This window comes from Miniopterus schreibersii (genome assembly GCF_964146895.1).
Source record: "Miniopterus schreibersii genome assembly, chromosome: 3".
NCBI classification, from domain to species: Eukaryota; Metazoa; Chordata; class Mammalia; order Chiroptera; family Miniopteridae; genus Miniopterus; species Miniopterus schreibersii.
In genome coordinates, this window is record NC_138103.1 from 61,085,315 (window position 1) to 61,104,123 (window position 18,809).

Consider the following 18,809-nt stretch of genomic DNA (forward strand, 5'->3'; position numbering starts at 1 on the left):
GATTTTACAATTGAGAATAAGGACTTCTTAAAGTGGGGACTGTGCCAGTGAGCTCATGCCAGATCCATTGTGGGCACCAAAAGTTCAACTTGTGAAGAGAACCAGATAAAGAATGTCAGGAACTGTGCTGCTACTGAGAGATAAATACAGCTTGTGTTTCAGAGCAGGCGGCAAGGTGGATGGTGTGGTTCAGCGGTCACTGGGATGACTTCTTGGACAAAATATTTCTCCCGTTGCCTAAAATGTTCACTCCGGGACATAAATCAGAACCAGAAGCATTATTAGAGAAGCAAGACATTATTGGAAAACTAAAGAAAAAGGAATGTTGGTTTCAAAGGAAGAGAGGAGCTGCCTCTTGGCTCAGGACAGCAGGTCTGAGGCGGGAGCAGGGAAAGGTAGATCTGTCAGTAGCTAGCGTGCCCCATACTCCAGCGTGCTCCATAGAGAGAGAATTGAAACAAAGGAAGGAGTGGAGGGACATGAGAGCAAACTTACTCGGTCCCATTTGGCCTATTTTGTGACCTAGAATTTCTTGTCTATCTGATATTTGCTCCTTGAGGAAACCAGGGGGGTAAAAACAGCCTTTTGATGCTTCAGTTGAGGAGCAGTGACTTAGGAATGTTCTATGTAAATGCATTTCAGAATTTAGATGTTCTAACACCAAAGAACACAGAAAGTTAATCATCTGATGTTTTTTCCCATTTTTCCTTTCCATTCTGTAGATTAAAGAATAGGACGTTCCAACACTAAAATTGACAGGTACAATTTGCAAAATAGCCATAGGACATTCTTCCAGCCTGCGTGCTAGAGATTAGAGGACTGATAACACACGATGTGGGCATTGCTCTGACCAAGGCCGTTGCACTTGGTTGGGGAAGTTAAATGCCTAATCACATTAGTATGACACTAGTGCAACCCAGTGGGATTTAAAGAGATCATTCTTGATCATTTCATAATGGTGAGAGATATTTGGGGATATGGGTTGCATTTTATATACTTACCTCTAAAATATTGTTGAATAAATGCTTTAAATACAATGTCAGTAAGTAGCTATTCTGCCTATGCATGTGGTTACACAGAAATTTATGCTTTTGCTAAATTTATGCTTTTATAAGAGTTATTTTGCAAAAACCACAAACTATCACTTAACATGCAAATTGTGATCAAGAGGCTTCTAACAGAGGGCCATGCTTTTCTCCTCAATGGAAGAAACAGCAAGCAGATGCATCCTTAGGCCATTCATCACATAGAGACAGAATATTTGCCAATTGTGCAGTTTTAAAAATTGATTTTGACTAGATTAGATCATTGAAGTTAATGATTCAATGAGATTATTTTCCTCTTTTCCTGTGGTTTTAATTTTTTTATTTTCAACGACCAGTTGCCCTTTTTTATACCAGTTATATTGTACATATCATTTTAAAAACATTTCTTCTTTTGTTTATATGCTGAAATACCTGTCACCTGAACTAACCTTAACTTTATAACAGCCAACTTAAGCCTCTCTTTTAATTAATTTTTTCTTTTTTTAGCAATGGCATTTTAACAGAATGAAAGTCTTTCCTTGGTATTCAGGAATGAAAAAAACAACACACCCTTCCAGATGTGGGGAAAATAAACTTATTCTGCTCTTGAACTTCCCAAAATGTAAATGACCTTCTTTTGTTTTGTGTCACTTTGCACCCCACCTACTTTACCATCTTCTCCCACCCCTTGGCCCAGGAGTGTAGACTCAAGAAGCCATCCTAAGTTCACTTGCTGACTGTATCTCAAGTGGCAGAGGTGAGGTGGGAGATGGGACATATGCCTGTGTTTTGTTGGATTTGATGCATTACATTTTTTGTCAGCATTAGCAGAATGAAGAGGTGACATGGATGCCCCTGAATTAATTCATTGCTAGAAATTACCATCTAAAGTCCAACAACACTGAGCCTTCTTACTTAATTGCTGCTATTACTATTACCAATTCAGATAAAAATTAAACTATGTGGATTTCACTATCTTTGTTTCTCATACAAGCCAAAAGAGTTTTCCATAAGCTTGTCAGGAAAGGGCAGAGTTTGGAAAGCTCGTTAAGGTGATTATAGCTGAGTCAGGTCCTCTTTTCCCTTCTACTTTTTTACCACTAGTAACAGCCTCTTTGTTTTACCTGTCACACCTTTCCCTAAGACATTGGGCAAATAATCATGCAAGGAGTGGATCAAAGGACACGATTCTTAAGCAAATTTTAAATTAGCAAGTAGGAAGAAATGAGACAGATAATTTGGCCTCAAGTCTTTTTCTCCCCCCTCCCCCCCATTTGACTATATTTGTTTTGACTCTGCCATTGGTGGTAGTACAATTTCAAGCAATCTCCAGAGTACCAGAAGAAATGAAATAGGAAATGCTGATGAAAGATTAGTCTCCCACTCACACTAAACCTTCAATGGCTAGCACGGTGTTTTCCATCATCGTGTGAATATTCTATCAATAAAATGGGCTGGCCATTAGCGGTGAAGGTAGAGGAGCTGGACAGTTAGCAAAGGAGAGCCCATGTAGATGCCTTAAAAGCTTTTATGCTGTATGTTCTCCTATAAATGGACTTCGAGAATGTGCGTGGAAATACTTGCAGGAAGGTAGAAGAGTTATGTGCTCTTGGCCAAAAGTGGTCCTTTTATGTCAAAGTAGATTTTACTTTTCAAATGAGCAGCAAAGGTGCAAAACTGGCCCATGACAGGCTGAGGCTGAGGCTGAGGCAGGCCGGAAAGGGCCACAGCGATCAACAAAAAATGGAATGAGCTCTCCGTCCCCCTCGCATCAGCTGTGTTTAGAAACACGGAAACACCGATCTCTTTTATTCATTCATTGAGCACTCACTGGAAACTCACTAGATGCCCAGACTATAAAACATAATCAGATATGGCTTTTGTCCTCAGGAGGTTACAACTTTTGTAACAGTAGCATGAAATCAAACAGTTTCAGTGCTTCATCGTTCATTTGAAAATTCTGCGATTGTTTCCTACATTTGTGTGAGTTGTGACGATTTGTTACTAGGGAAGTGCTTGTGTGCGTGTGTGTGCGGTAAGTCTAATATCTGAGGCCACAGCATCCGGCTGTGCGGGTTGCATTTATACACCTGGGGGCTGCCGGTCACCCTGCAGCGCTGTCCGCCGGAGCTCCTACCCTGGGCCAGAGGATACCGCGGGGAACGCAGTTTCTACCCTGTTGGGGTTTGCATTCCAGTAGTTATATATCCACGCAACGGGCTGGATTCTGCTCTCAAGTCCCATAAAATATTCCTAAACCACTTTAAAGTACGTGGCTTGACAGTCTTTCTATATAACCCAATATGAAAATGTACTGAATTCTTAATGTGTCCCATGATTACACTGACCACTGAATTGATAGCAACATTTAGGTTCACCTGGCCTTTCTGAAGAGTGAGCCTCTAATACTAAAAGTTAACTGGTTTCAACATTTTGAAATTTTTACATTTTACTTTTGTAAAAACTTGGAAGTCTTTTTAAAGTTGCTTTTACATCTTCCTTAGTAAACAGTATACGCGACATGATTAAGAAAGTCCTCTGCGCCGCGCGCTCTAGCACAGACCCATTTGCAGGTATGACGGGGGGATGGGTGAGAATACGGGGCGTGGCGCGGCGGCCCTGTTAGAAGGGCTGCCCGCACCGCCGATGCCCCTCCGGGCCGGGCCACAGGCAGCCCAGCAGCTGCCCGCGCGCCCCCAGCTCCTCCCGGGCACCCGCCACGCGGGCCGCAGGCACCAGCTGTCCCCTCCCTCCGCCTCCCCTCGCCTGGAGATCCAGCCGAGCAGTCACCTTCGCGAAGCCATCCCATCCCCTCAGGCGGGGCGAGGTGCCTGCCAGGGCCGCTGCCCTGCACAACTCCAGGGGGCGCCATTCCCACCGCGCGGCGGAGAGACCGCCCCGAGTGGCCCCGTGCACCTAGCATCCGGCTCCGCCCCGCGCCCCCGAGGCGTGACTGCTCGGGGGCCTGAAGCTGAGCCCTCTCCCACGCGCCTGGCACGAGGGGCGCCCAGTGGGCAGCTCCTGGGGTTGCGGCTTCATCGGGCGTCGCCCGTAACTTAGGGGCTCTGGAGACCTGTGGGGCCGCGGCTCCCTTCCCGCTGGTCAGCGTTCACCGGGCCCCTCTGGCTGGTGGCCCCTGGGGACAGCCGCCTTCCCAGCCCTTTCTCTCGTGTCCCTGGGCACTGAGGAGCAGCGCTTCTGGCTCTTTCTGCCGCCCCGTCGTCTGTGGCTCTTTCTCCCCCCCCCCCCCCCCAGCTTCCCCCGGGGCCGCTCCTGCTGCGCCCCACTCGCCGCCCGGCCGGGCTGTGGCCGCGGAGCAGCCCCGGAGGCGCCCTTCCAGAGGCCAGGCCCCGAGTGAGCCCGCGCGGCCCTCTCGCCGGTGCGGTGCGGTGCGCATTGAGAATCATGCGGGGGTGCGCAGCGGCTGCGGGGACCGAGGGTAAGGACTCACGGACGCTCACCGAGGCTTCCCTACAGCCTCGGAATTGCGGCTCCCTTCGGAGGGTTCCAACGTCGCGGGTTCCCCCGCTTTGCGGGTACTGCACGCTCAGAGTCCATTGCACGGCCTGGGTGTAAATACACCCATGTCCTGCCGGAGTGAACAGGCGAAAGCGTCTGCAAGCAGGTCATGAGCACACAGAGAAGCCTCAACCGTCATTTGCTGGCACTGATGAGATCTGGGGTCCTTCATGTAACTGTTCATGGGACCACCGTTTCTTTCCTTGAAAATGAAGGAAGAAAGAAACTTTGACTTTATGGTTGCGTCTTTTCTCTTGACATTTGCGAGACCCACCCAGGAATCTGTCACTCTCACTAGCGTGGACTTGATGGTCTCCATAATATTTTACAAAATCATGGTCAAGTTTGAAATAACAAAGGCCTTGGGGGAACTTTGTATTGGTCACATTAATGGTGAGAATTTGGAGCCAGGTTGAAAGGGGGAGCCTGTGGGAAGCACGGGAAGGGAATTCTATGCTATTTAGGACACTGGAAAACCTTTGAGATTTAGGTACACCCATTTTCCCTACTGTTTCTGAGAATATGGCACATATTTTTGTGTACTATACTCAAAGGTCATTATTTAGTTCTGAGTCAATGTCAAGCCTAACACACAATATAAAAGTTTTAAATGACATTGTTCTTTATAAAACTTACAATTATGTAGATATTTTGGAGTCCAGAGTAGTCAGTTCTGAGTTTCATAGCCTGTAAAGAAGGTTGGTCCAATGATCTTAGCTGTTTGCAAAACGAACAAATTCTTCAGCCACAGAAGATGTAAATGAGTATTATTTAATTTTAAAAGCTTAAAAAAAAAAAAAAATACTCTCCAAGGTTACTATAACTTAAAACCCTATTAAAGTAAATTCTTGGTTTGTGTCTTGCATCACAAAACCAATTTGGAAGCTCAATTTAATGAGCTTAGCTGTCAATATTTGCCAAGTTAATTGGAGAATATTGTGGTCTCCCTTTGTGTGCTGTGTAGACACAGCCTTTGGGGCTGGAACAGGCTTTGTTACTCATAAGCCAAGGAACTGAATTTTGATGAGATCATGCTTTGACGTGTGATGTGGGCCAATAGCAAACCTGCTTCAGGGTCTTGGAAGATATCTTAAAAGTGACAGCCAAAAGAGGTGGGGACTACATCAAGCAGAGAGGACAGAGAAGTTTCTGCTGCTAGAGATCATTAATGGATTTATTTTTATTTTTATCATGACTTAATACAATCAGATACCTCAGTAAATCATCGATCATAAAATTCTTCCTTGTATTTAGTAAAAAATCAGAATTGACATATATTTAAAATCTTTCTACAACTTCTCAGAGTCTGATCACCGTTTAAAGTATATGTGAGTTGCCTGATTCTTGTTGTTTGTCAACTAGTTTAGAATTACATGTGGGGCGCAGTGGTGAGCTTAGAGTTGGATTTTGCGTTTTGTAGGAAACTTGTTACTGTCGCATCTGTGGTGCCACCAAAACTGTCTTGTAAGATGATTTGCAGTTGTATTTTTAGATCCAGTGTTAATATAATGTTTAACTGACAGCAGTTGAAATTTTGAACTTTATAAGAAATGCTAAAATTTTAAATGAAATGGAGTCTTGAAACACTGATTTGCCAGCTCAGTTAGGAATATTTCTTACAGTAATTTAATTGAAGTTGATGTTATAATCAATTTTCTAGCTATATAAACCTTACTTCTAAATAATTTATTTTAAAAACTTTTGTTTCCAATTATAAAGCCTAAAATTAAGGCTTGTGTTCACTTAGTAGTGTGCGTATGAGCTAGATTCTAAACTTGTTTTTATGTAACTACATTTAAAAGCAGTCCTAACACTTGCCAATTTTATTCATATTTGGAAAACATGGAGAGGAGAGTTATTGTCCATGGTTTTAAGATGATGTAAATGAGTAATAAAAATGAAAGTTGTTTTATTTTATTTGCTTTTGTCTGCTTTGGGATTTATTATTTGTTAGTTGGGAAACAATGAGATAGCAATCTAAGCTCTTAATTGTTATACATAGATGCATTCTTTTATAATGCTTCAGAAGAAAACTGTTTACTACACATCATTGGCTAAAAGGGGTCTTCCAAACTCGTTTAAAGGATCATGTTTAAGTTCTATTTGAATTGCAGTTCACTAGGAAATATGTCTACCTTGGTAGAGTTCTTAATTTAGTGCCAAATTTCTTGTCAGTGTTCAGAAATCATTTGCTATTCACTGATAATGACACTGAGTTATTTGATTTCATACATTTTTTAAAAAGTATTTGTAAAGTGTAATTTTATATTATTCAATATAATGCTTTATGGTTGATGCTATTAAGATTTTTGACTATGGAATCAAGAAAGAATGAATCTATAAGATGACTTTCTTCCTATACAAGCATGCGTAGAAAGCATACCGCTTTCAAGTGTTTTGCTAGAGTTTGCTGGAGTTTGTTTGTGGAGCTTACTTTAGGCCAGAAACAAAGAAAAATTTTTTGAAATTTTTATTTTAGTCAAAATTACATCTAGCATGTGAACTTATTATTCCCATAACTTAATCATTGTTATAATACCAATACACCATGGCAGCATTTTGCATATTAAACTATAAAGAAAGCATGAGATAGTCTGAGAAGTAGCAGTGTGACTAATTTATATTCTGACATATTTAATAATCTTTTAAGAATAGTTCATGAGCTGCTTGTTTTTTGATGATTTTTGATGTTTTTTGATGATTTTTTAAAATGTAAAATGACAGAAGATGAATGTTTTCTCTTGCAGTCCATGAAGAATGCATTTTAAAGAATATAGCAATGTAACATTTACATTGGTTATAGTCTAATTTTTAATGTTCTATGGTAAAATTATGATTTTAAGGCATCAAAAGTAGGACAAGTTTCTCAAAGATAAAAAGAAGGGAAGATAAGAAGTTTATTTTCTTTTAATATCACCATTATCATCAAAATGTATTGTTTGACATGTATTTATTGACTTTCTCCACTAACAACTATCTGTTTAAGAACCAGACTATTAATTATAGAAGACAGACTCCCTCCCAATCTTGGAAACTTAGAAATCTCATGTAACTGAAAAACTTTGAGTAGATAGTGAGAACACCTACAGGTAGTACATAGATAGAGCTCACAAAAATGTACCAAAACTACCGTGCCAACTTTTACTATACTCTAGGGCTTTGAGACCATAAGTCTCCTTATCCAACCATCATACCATATTTTTTCTCCAACGGATTGTGAATTATCCACTAGAGTTAGAACTAGAATATTGGAATATATTGAGAGCAAGTCTGTAATTTCTTTGGCATGACCCGGAAAGAGAATCTTAGTTACTTCCCATATAAATGCATAGGGGAAAAAACGTTTTTAAGTATTCGTGTCACGAAGAATTGGTGTTTCTGTGAATATGCCCCATCTCACCCGTATGATGTGGCTACACATGCAAATGGCACTGAAACACACAATAACCAGGAAATTCATTTTTACTATAGTTACACCTCATACTCTCTTTCCTGTCACATGTGGACTTTGACAACTACTTGTCCACGAATATTATCCCATTTGAAGAGATTTCTGGTTGAAGAAGACACACCACAAGATTGGAGAGGCATAGTTTACTCTTCCAACTCTTAATAGTGGAAAAATGAGTCAAATGATGAAAAATAAATATGCAATACTATGCTTATTATACTATAAATTCCAGTTCCAACCTCAGTGTGAACTGGGTTGGGGAAGACAATTCCAATGGAAGGCATTGTTTGCAAATAAACCTTAAATGAAATGTTACCACTCTTAAGCATCACTTCAGGGTAGGGTTCCCCACAGTTTGTAACCCAGGCGTGTCAGAACTTGCTACATGTGCTTCATTTATTTATTCATTCAGCAATGCCAGAATATTAGTTATTCAGAAACAAAAAAAAGCCCCCATAAGTCCTGCACTTATTAGTATGTATATGCCCTGCTTCCCCCACACACCCTGGGTATTCAAACAAAGCCACTAAGGGGCCCTTTCATAAAGCTGGGTCTGGAGAAGTCTAACCCCTGTCTCCAGAACTCACTAAAGCAGGTTCATAGAGGCCAATGAACAGCTTGAGAAAATGGGCTTGACTAAGGGAAGAGTTGCAGAGTTTGTCCTAAACTCTATCAATATTCTCTGAAGAGCTGTCGAAGGATAACCAGCCAGGAGCAGTAAGTGAATGGAAATGCTAAACACACATTCCTGTTATCATCCCTTTAAAAATCCATGACATTTTTGCTGAAGAGGACAGTCCTAAAATGCAATATGAGTAGAAGGCAGTGCCTGACATCTCCAGTAAAAAATAAGTAAATAAATAATAATAATAATGATGACTAATACGTGTAAGGCTTTGACATTTGTCATCAACTATTCCAACTGATGGATGAAAAACTTGAACCTGAAGTGGCTGAGTGACTTCTGTCATGGTCCACAACTAGAAAGTGGCACAGCAAGAAATAAACTAAATTCTGCCCTTACTTCATTATACCCATTGCATGTCTCCCAGTCTCCCCGGGACAACTCCAGTTTACCCATCACTGGTTTCACTGGTCTCTTGTCTAGTTATAAATAGTTCTCCTGTTCACTTGGTGCCCTGGTTCAGAGGATGAGTCATGTGATCATGTCAAATGTCGAATAATGTAATATTCACTTAATCAAGCCCATTTTCTCAAGCTGTTCATTGGCCTCTATGAACCTGCTTTAGACAGTTCTGGAGATAGGGGTTAGACTTCTCCAAAACCAGCTTAATGAAAGGGCTCCCTAGTGGGGAAAGAGAAGAGAAAAATGAAGGAAGAGTGCATGAGTCAGCTGTGTAAGCAATGAGTGGAGAAAGAGAAATATAAAAGAAAAACAAGAGAAAAACAAATGATGGAAAATTGAGGGGGGAAAGGGAAATGGAAAGAAAATAAGCTAATTACAAGATGCAGAGGAGGAAGAGGGAAAGAAATGACTCATAAATTTTAAAATGCAGCTTATTCTGAGAGTCGTGAGGGTCTAGATTCAGCCTCTCAAGTTTTATCAATCATGGCACAAATCCATGACTAGTTGAGATTTCTGAGACTTATAATTAGGAAAGAAGCCACATAAATAGTGGAAATAGCTACAACAGAGTGATACTCAATAAAGTGGTCATGTAAAACAATTTGCTCTAAACCTAAGCAGTTTCTATACAAGGGGCTAAGGCGTGCTTAGACCTCCCTTCAGCAGTAATTGTGGGCTACAGTGCAAACCTGGTTCTCAGAGAAGCCATCCTAAGACCTTCTTGGATCTGGGAATTATAACACAGTATTCATTTTCTTGTGGCATTTTTATTTCCTCAAACTCAGAGACTGTGCCAAATCATCCCTTTATTAACCCTTTGCTACTTTTTTTATTGCCTTCTTATTTTCGAGTGACCTTTTTTCTCCTTTATTTCTCTCTTAATATCTCCTCTATGCCGCCTTCTATTTTTCTCTCTATTCCCATCCACTTTCCACCCACTGACAAGGAGCCTGTAAAAGAAACCACATTGTTTTCAGAGCGAGCACGGGCCCAGAGCTGATGCCTTGAGGGATCCTCGGCATCAGACTGGCTGGAATTGTCAAAAGTCCAGAGACAGCCTCGGCAAGTTCCTAAGACTGTTTCACTAATGGGATGGTCATCCCAAGCTTAGAGGACATAAATCATGGCAAATAATCTCTTCTAATGCCAGATGTATTTTCTAAATCGTTAGCCACTTTTGGACGGAAGCTGATCCAAATTAAATAGCATAGTTTTCTCCCTTTTAAATTTTATAAACATAGCAACATTAGGAAAAGTTTATAAAATAAGAGAAAAGTATCCATCTGCCTGATATTTTAAGAAAATAATTAACATGTCATGTGCATTCCTTCCCAGTGTTTTAATGTAACATTTAAAAAAACAAAACAAAAAAACAACACATGTGCACTGTAGGAAAAAAAGAAAATTAGAGAAGAAAAATGAACACAGGCAAACATTATTTTCAGAGATTTATGGGCTCTCTGAAGCACAACTGCAGATGAAGAACACCTGGTAATTTTTTTCCTTTTTATTAAATGTATTGGGGTGACACTGGTCAACAGAATCATATAGGTTCCAGGTGAGCAAATTCTACAACACATCATCTGTGCACTGTATTGTGTTCACCACGCCAAGTCAAGTCTCCTTCCATCAACTTTCTTAAAGGCTTAGACCAGTGGTTCTCAAATTTGAGCCTGTCAGACTCCCCTGGAGGAAGGATGGAGCTTGTGAGATGCCCATGGCTGGGCTCCACCCCTAGTTTCTGATTCAGGAGATCTGGGGTGGGGCCCAAGAATTCACTTTTAGAACTCACCTGCCTCTGAGATGAAGGTATCTTTAGGTTGCTATTTTTCTTATGTGTATCCATAAAAATTAGTCAGGTGTGAGGTGGGTTATGCCAGCTCGAGAACAGTAGTTTGTCTAGTTTTTATACTTTTTCAAAAACATTTTTCACCCCAGGGAGAATTTATTATTAGTAGTAGTATTTTGTGGGTGAAGACATTGAGACCTGATATAGTGGATGTGATACCTGGAGTAAACTCATGTTTTCTTCTTCTTGATCTAGGACTTCTTCCAGCTTATCAGGTAGCCAAAGGGTCATGCCAAGGGCAAGGAAGCAATAGACTGGCCCAGGGCCAATTAGGAGAGGTCACCATGATGTCTATGGCTGGACATCTAATTTGTGGCATCATAAATGCTCTGTAGCTTCTTCAGTAGCTTGCACTTTGAAGAACAATGCAAGATGACAGAGAGAGTGCTATGTTCCCTTGAAGTTTATACAGACTAGCTCCCTGAGGCGAGTTATTATTGTGGAGTTGAACAAAGATTCTTTTTTTCAATCGTGGCTGCTCCCTTGAGCATGGGGTATATTCCAACAGCTCTGCATTCTACGCCATGGTGTACAGCAAATCCTGGGCTCAAGCAGAGGTCCAGTTGTCCCGCACACACTGAACAATTCGAAGTCCCCGTTAGTCTGAGGTCTTTAGCCACCATTTGGGTCAGTGGCCTGACTTCTGGATTTTACACACCTGTAAAGTCAAAACGGAAAACAAAGCCGCCCAACAGCAACAAAACATGTGGTGACCCAGCACGCGGCTACCATTAAAGAGAAAATGAGAGTGAAATAATCTACTGTTTGAAAAGTCTAAAATTTATAATTCTGTGAAATAAAAGTCTTTCTAACAGCAAAATGGCAAGAAAAGTAACTTCAGGGAAAAAAAGATCAATTTTAAAAATTGAGTTAATTTAACCCAATGAAAAAGTACATTTTATGGGGGGGGGTGTCCATTTCAGTGCATTGCTAAACAGCTTTTAGGCAACACTGATCATAGACCCTCTTCCGCCGGTGAATAGATCAGACTTAAAAGATATCAAGCAGGAAAAGAGTCAGTCTATTTTGAAGTAATTCTGTCAAATAAGATTCTTTCATTTGAGCTTCTATGGTTTCTTTGCTCATTCAGTTTCTAGAAACATTGAAATTGATTCTCATGATTTTTAAACTAAATCTCAGCACTAGCTTGAAACAGGTTTGCGTCACGGTGCCCTCCTTGGAGGAAGAAGTAGCTCTTCTCCATCCCCCGTGTCATAACACATGTGATCTTCAAACGGAGTCAACTCTCCCCCCAGTTTTGGCTCCTTAGTCTTTGTCACCGGTTCTCCCAGGCCGTTTTCCATTCGTCCTTCCTCTCGGTCCACAGGACATTGCGGGGTGCGGGGCGTGCAGTGCAAGGAGCATTCAGACCTCAAGTCATTGATGCCTTGTGCAAACAAGGCTGTGACCGTGCTACATGCTCACGAGCCACTGGGAATGGGATGAGGGGACGCATCCTAGCTTGTGTGAGTGAAGCCTTCAAAGAGTCATGAGAGCTGGCCAGGGGAACCGGTGACATTCCTCAGGGTACATAGGGCACCAGGAAAGGGGTGCAGAGTGCAGGCTCTGGGGAACACCGCCCAGATTCCAAGCTCCTCCTTTCACATGCTGGGGACTTCACCCCTCAGAACTGTAAAAGGTGTATCCTAACACACTTCAACTGAGTTGTTCTGAGAAATAACAACTGAATGGGTGAAGCTACAAGGACAGTGCCTAGCATGTAATAGTGGCTCAGGGAAAAGCACGAATGTCTTCCACTTAGATTTGTTTATCCATTACCTAACACAATAATGTTAAATAGTAGGTGTCTAAGGAATAGCAATTGGCCATCTTGGTGTTCGACCGTTGGTATTAGTGTATCTCCATTTCTAACTCTCAAACTATTAGACTTTTATGTTGGCCAAAAAATCTTGCTTCTAAGTAGTGGTTCAATTATCACCAAAGCTGAAGTGTAAAATTACAGTCCTGCACATGTCTTTGACTGAATACAGACATTTCCTTTTGAACTCATTGTGAAGCTGGCTACAGTATCATTGCAGCAAGGCTTGGTGGGCTGGAAAAAGAGACTGTCAATGTGTGAGTTACAGGCAAACTAAGAGTGTTGATTCAAGGCTGGTGGTATAAAAGTCCCCCAAATTTCCTAAATTTTACTCATGTCAAAAACTAAAAATGTTTGCCTAACATGCCTAGATATTCAGAAGCGACATCATTACAAGATACAGATAAGCAGGATTCAGCATCCCTTTTCCCTTTCTCACTGAGGACCAGTGCACAGACTGTTGGCACAGCTTTTGTCCTCAGGAACTTCAACCTAGAGTTGGTATTTCGTGTTGTATTTGTAGTTTGAAGAAATACCTGAAGATTGTGGTTTTTTTTTAATTTTTAAAATTGATTTTTAGAGAGAGAAGAAGGTAGAGAGAGAGAAGCATTGATGTGAGAGAGAAAGGTCAATGTGAGAGTGAAACATCAATCAGCTGCCTCCTGCACGCCCCCTACTGGGGTTTGAACCCAAAACCCGGCCGTGCGCCCTGACCAGGAACTGAACCAGCAACCTTTCGGTGCACAGAATGACGCCCAACCAACTGAGCCACTCCAGCAGGGATGAAGATTGTGTTCTTAAAGTTCGCTTTTCTGATTTCATATCTTTTGGGGAGACAGCTATTATGCTGCCGGGTGGCAGAGATAATTTCCACTCTCTGCTACCTGGCGTGTAGTCATGGCAGGGGGGTCCTTGGAGGTGTTCACTGATATGTGCCTTCATTCTAATCACATATCACTGAAGATGTGCAATATCCTCAGCTTTTTTAAAACTGAGGATGGTGTGTGTGTGTGTGAGTGCACATGGGTATGCACACACAGGAGCCACCAAGGAGGTGTTCATGGCACCAAGGTGGCTCATAAACAAGGCAGGGCACAATCATGCTAAGCAAAGTGCCATCTGACTTACATGTAAGTCACGGGGGCAAAAAAGCTTATATTCACATATAACACAGGTCAACGTTGTAAGGTCACAGTAGATTCAAGTTAAAGAGCCTAAATTTAAAAAGGCAGTAAAGAAATAACAAGATTCATTTTTGGAAAAATAAGCACCACTCAGTGTGGGTGTTGCTTTTGCTTGAAAGCGAGTACAAACTTTGCCACTTACTACATGTATGACCTTCGGCAAGAAACTGTGTCAGGGAAAGTGGAAATGTCTGTCCCACAGTATTATCACAAGGACTGCACGGGCCATTATATGCACAACGCTTAGCATAGATAGCACTTGGCAAATAGTAGACAGTTTAAAGGAGTTATTTTTTATTATTATTATTATTATTATTAGTTATACTCCCCATCCTTGCATATTTAATTGGGCCCTTGGACAATTAATACCTTAACTCAATGAAATGAGGCCTGAGTGGTATAGTCTTTAATACTTGGTATGGAATTAGAGCAGATATATAAATTTGTGCTGGTTTGCCCATTATTTGATGTTTGTGTATACAATTGCAGCAATTCTATTCCAAATTCCAAAAAGGTCACCTTTATTGTATTTGTTCACCCGAGTGTTCTGGGCTGAAAACAGGTAATATTTGTTAGCAGTATTCCATGGACAAAAATCAGTAGTGTCAAAAAAATAATCATTTCAAAAACCCTCAGAACAAGCCAGTAGTGAACTTCTGAAAATCTGATGAGTACATTGGGTAGAATTTTGAAGGTGACCCTTCATTGCTTGGAAAAGTAAGTTTCTCCATCCGCTCACCCAGCATCTTCTTTCTGTGGCACGGTGAAGACAAAGAGAGGGGTTCAAGCAAACATGAGAAACTGGGGCCCCGAGCATCACCCCAGGGCCCGTTTTTAGAGGGGAGAACGCAGCGCTGTGGTGGCCCCGGAGAGACTGGGGGGACTCCTGCAAACAGTGCGCGACGCCCGGGAGCAGAGCTGGCCGCGAGGACCTCCAGGAACAGGCTCAGAGCTCTTTAATAAGTATTCCAGGGAGTCAGGCTTTCCTGGAAAAAACAAATTAGTGTGAGAAGCCAGTACTGTGCAATTTCAGTTTTAAAAATAGCCGCGTATTGTGCAGGCTGCTGTGCGCAGCAGAGAAAAGGAGCCCTTGTTCGTGCCTGCCGCCGCTCCCCCGTTAAAACAGCAGCTGCACTGAAATTCTTGCTCGGCAGAAACTGCAAAGGTCATAAGGTTTGTATCACTTGGAATGACTTTTTGGTCCCTCCAATGACAAAGTTCGGGGGTGGCTTGCGTCCCCTTTTATCAGTCGGACTTGCAATAAAGGGCAGCCAAGTGGTGGCTCTGCCTCTCTCTGGGGACCAGGGCTGCTCCCGGCCGCCTGCGTCAGCTCCTCATTTGCCTAATTGCCCTGGGAGCCTGGTGGGGACCTTCCCTGCAGCTGTGGCTCTGCTCGCTGCAGAGACCCTACCTGGCACTGGAAGTTGGTGCGTCAGCATTTTAGGTAGAAATGAATGAAAAATCAATCAGGATGACTGCAGTGGCGGCATGCACAACTCTAGCCTAGTTTGTCCATAATTTTCAACTATTCACCGTAGACCCAAGCAGTGTTTTACATGGTAAATGAATCTGTGCAAAAGTGCTGCTTCTGCTTAATCGGGGGTTTTTTGTTTTGTTTTGTCCTGTTTTCCATTTAGAACAAGCAAATCTAACCTGCTTAGGAAGCCACATGGAAAATGAATGGTGATGTCAAGTTTCATGCAAATATTCTGTTTGCCCTGGTTTAACATTCAGTGATAAATATCCATATATGGTTATATGAAATTGTTTTATTAACTTCAAATTCAGAGGTTTAGACAATTTTTTAAAAGTCTATTATATCCTTACCACATGTCTTTGTAACTTGCTATAACACTCTATTATCAAAACTATGCTGTCTTCAATTTTACAATTCTGCAAAGATAGAGTTAAACACTGTTTGGACTCTGGCTACATAAGGGAAACTGAAATTGTTCAAAGCTGCAGTCTTCAGCTCCCAAAGACAGCCACAGAAACTTTCTGAACAGATTGGGTTAAATATTTTTACAGACCCATTCATTCTGTGATGATAAGGCGGTAATAAGTTGTGCAGTGCAACACTCCAAAGGGTTGCAAATCTCACAAGCCTCTTTGTGTGTGATGCTCTCACAGTAAAGAAGAGTCTTGGGGCTACAAAGATGAAGAGCCTACTTCTTCTGGTGCTGATTTCAATCTGCTGGGCTGACCATCCCTCAGACAACTATACCCTAGATCATGGCAGAGTTATTCACATCCAAGGTAAGAAAACACAGGTTCTCTTACGAAAGTCAAATGAATTTCAAGTTACTTAGAGTTGAGATGCTTGGTGAGTGTTTCTTCATTTCAGTTCTGCTGCATTGACTTTTCCTTTCCCTTTCTGCTAATTGGTGAACATGCTCCCTGGCGTTTGAATACTATAGCATTACAGTAGAGTTAAGAATTGGGGACAATTAAAGTAGAATGGCTTATGAATATCCCACTACAGGGAGTTGATACAATTGTTCGAGGCTTTTGAATATAGCTGCTACCTTTTAAGTAGAACCGAGGGCATAAAGTATATTTAAATGCAAGGCGAAGGGGGGAGAAATAGGAAGTAAAACTCACTATGTAAGGTCATGCTGTTGGAGTAATCCTTAGGAAAAACAATGTGAAAATGAAAGTCAGACAAGCTAAGCTTCAGGAAAAAGTAACTTACCCCATCATAATCTTCTCTGGTAAATATTTACTTCCGATAGACCAGTATATTGCCTCTGCATATTTCTTTTCAGCTCAGCTGAATCCTGAGCCTGAGAGCTGTAGCAAGATTTGGGGCTGCAGTGCAATGCAGCTGTTTCCTCAGTCCCCGCTTCAGATGAGGGACATCCTGCATTCGGAAAGCTAAGAGACTTATGCAGTAAGGAAAAGACAGCTCTAAAGGAGCTGTGGCTTCTCTCTGTGCCCTTGTATGCTGAATAATTAAAAGAAGAATGACAGAATTGAACAGTTTAAACATATGATGACATTAATTTTAGGTGAACTCAGCTTTAGGGACCAGAGGCATTCTAACTTTGCTAAGAGAAATAAAACATCAAGTTCTGCCTTCAAGGTCAAAAGTGTAGTCTCAGAAAATTGCATCCACTGTTGCAAAGTATGACTGGTGAAGGTCAAATGATAGTGTAAGTCTGGCTGAAAGTATTTTGCTATATGTATTATGACTACCCAAATAGAATTCGGAGTTTGACAATAGCTAGCTGTTTTAGACATATCTCTTTCAGTCCTTTTTGCTTCCAACAGCTTTATGTTTTTCACTGTGCGACTGTGAAAAGGAATTATATCATTATAAATCTTACTATGCAAGCTGCTGACTCAGCTGTTTTTTAATGTATACAGTAGAGGAACCAAAGCTGTTTCCCAGACGCTGTATTCACACAGAGAGACTTCTGATGAGGAACACATCCTTTTGACATCTAGTCACAGAATTCAGTTCAGCCAAGAGGGTACCACCTATCATTATTAACGACAGCAGGGTTGAAGCTGATGTAATAGCTGGGGTTTCAAGCTATTATTAGACATATACCTGTTATATCATGAGTTATATACAAACTATTTAGTCTAAATTATACCCAGAGTATGAAAATATTATTTTTGAAGTGTACAAACATTTTAAAAATTAGTCCTGGGGAGCCTTTAAGTCAGATTTAAGTTTTGTCAGCGAGGAAATCTTCTGTGGCCCCAGCTTTTCCATCCCCATATACTCTGTTGGAATTTACTGTAAAGGAATTCCTGACATGAGGTATCAGAATTATCCAGATTATTTGCATACACTCTCTAATTAAAAAAAACCAACTTGATAGTTCACTTCATTTTAATTGTAAATTCATATTCTTAGAAAGTTGCTCATAGCTCTCAAGTAATAAAACTAGAAGGCCTGCCTTTTGCTTGTGCAAGTTAATACTGAAATGTGATTTGGGTCAGGGCTATGATGGTATGTCCATATATCTTAATTTATTTCAAAATTGCTCCAAATACTGTTCTTGCTACATTTCACCTAATAGAAAGTTTTCCTTTTCTTTTATGATGGCAATTAGGCTGAACATTCACATTCTTCAGTCCATCAGAGAATCACTTCCGAGCGGCCTGACATGATTTCGGTTGTCTTTCACAATGCAAGCATAAACCGGGCAGCATGGCAGATAATCCCTACAGCAGAAAACCTGCATTTCTTACTTGAAAAACTAGATTCTTTTCTCATATTTAAACTTTTATTTATTAAACCATGGCCCAAGAAGAACTGAAACCCTCATAAAATTTTATAAGAATTGTGCAGTCAGATGATTAAATTAGTAAATCTGACTCAAATTCTTGAATTGTACTGATATGCGGTATGAGTCTCTCCCAGTGATAGAAAATTGTTCAAAATTCACGCTACTGCAAACACACTTTTTCTATCTCCCATTTTTTATTAAACTGCTGTGTTTGTACACTTAAGTTCCCAGGGCTAAATAACACCAGGGCGATATGCATATTATTCCCAAATTCTCCACAGCTACCTTGGTAAGGATGTTCAACACTGTGATAGTACATTCTTGAGTCTCAGGCATAAGAATTCCCTAATTATTTTTCTGAAGGCTTCCTCCCAAATTTGTTGTGGGAGAGTCTATAAATATATGGGCATAAAAACATTTAGTCTGGCTTTTTTTTTTTTTAAGTGAGATTACCAGGAAAGAAAAGATAAGCGTAGATCCCTGTGCAAAGAGTTTCTGGTGAAAAGCACCTTTCTGGTTATGAAAACGGAGCTCTCCCAGCTTCCCATGAAGAAAAACACAGCCTTAGATAAAAATGCACATGTACTAATTCATTCCTTTTACTTTTTTTATTGAAGTAACTGGTTTACACAAA

At 41.1% G+C, this 18,809-nt stretch overlaps 1 protein-coding gene across 1 annotated transcript in view; it reads left to right on the forward strand.

Annotated features, from left to right (window-relative positions):
* HAPLN1 (hyaluronan and proteoglycan link protein 1) overlaps window positions 1-18,809 on the forward strand; it is a 64,774-nt gene that overhangs the window by 21,541 nt on the left and 24,424 nt on the right. The window contains exon 2 of the mRNA XM_081131898.1: window positions 16,065-16,190. Within this exon, the coding sequence (XP_080988024.1) occupies window positions 16,091-16,190 (100 nt within the window). The 5' untranslated portion in view covers window positions 16,065-16,090. The remainder of the gene's footprint in view (window positions 1-16,064; window positions 16,191-18,809) is intronic.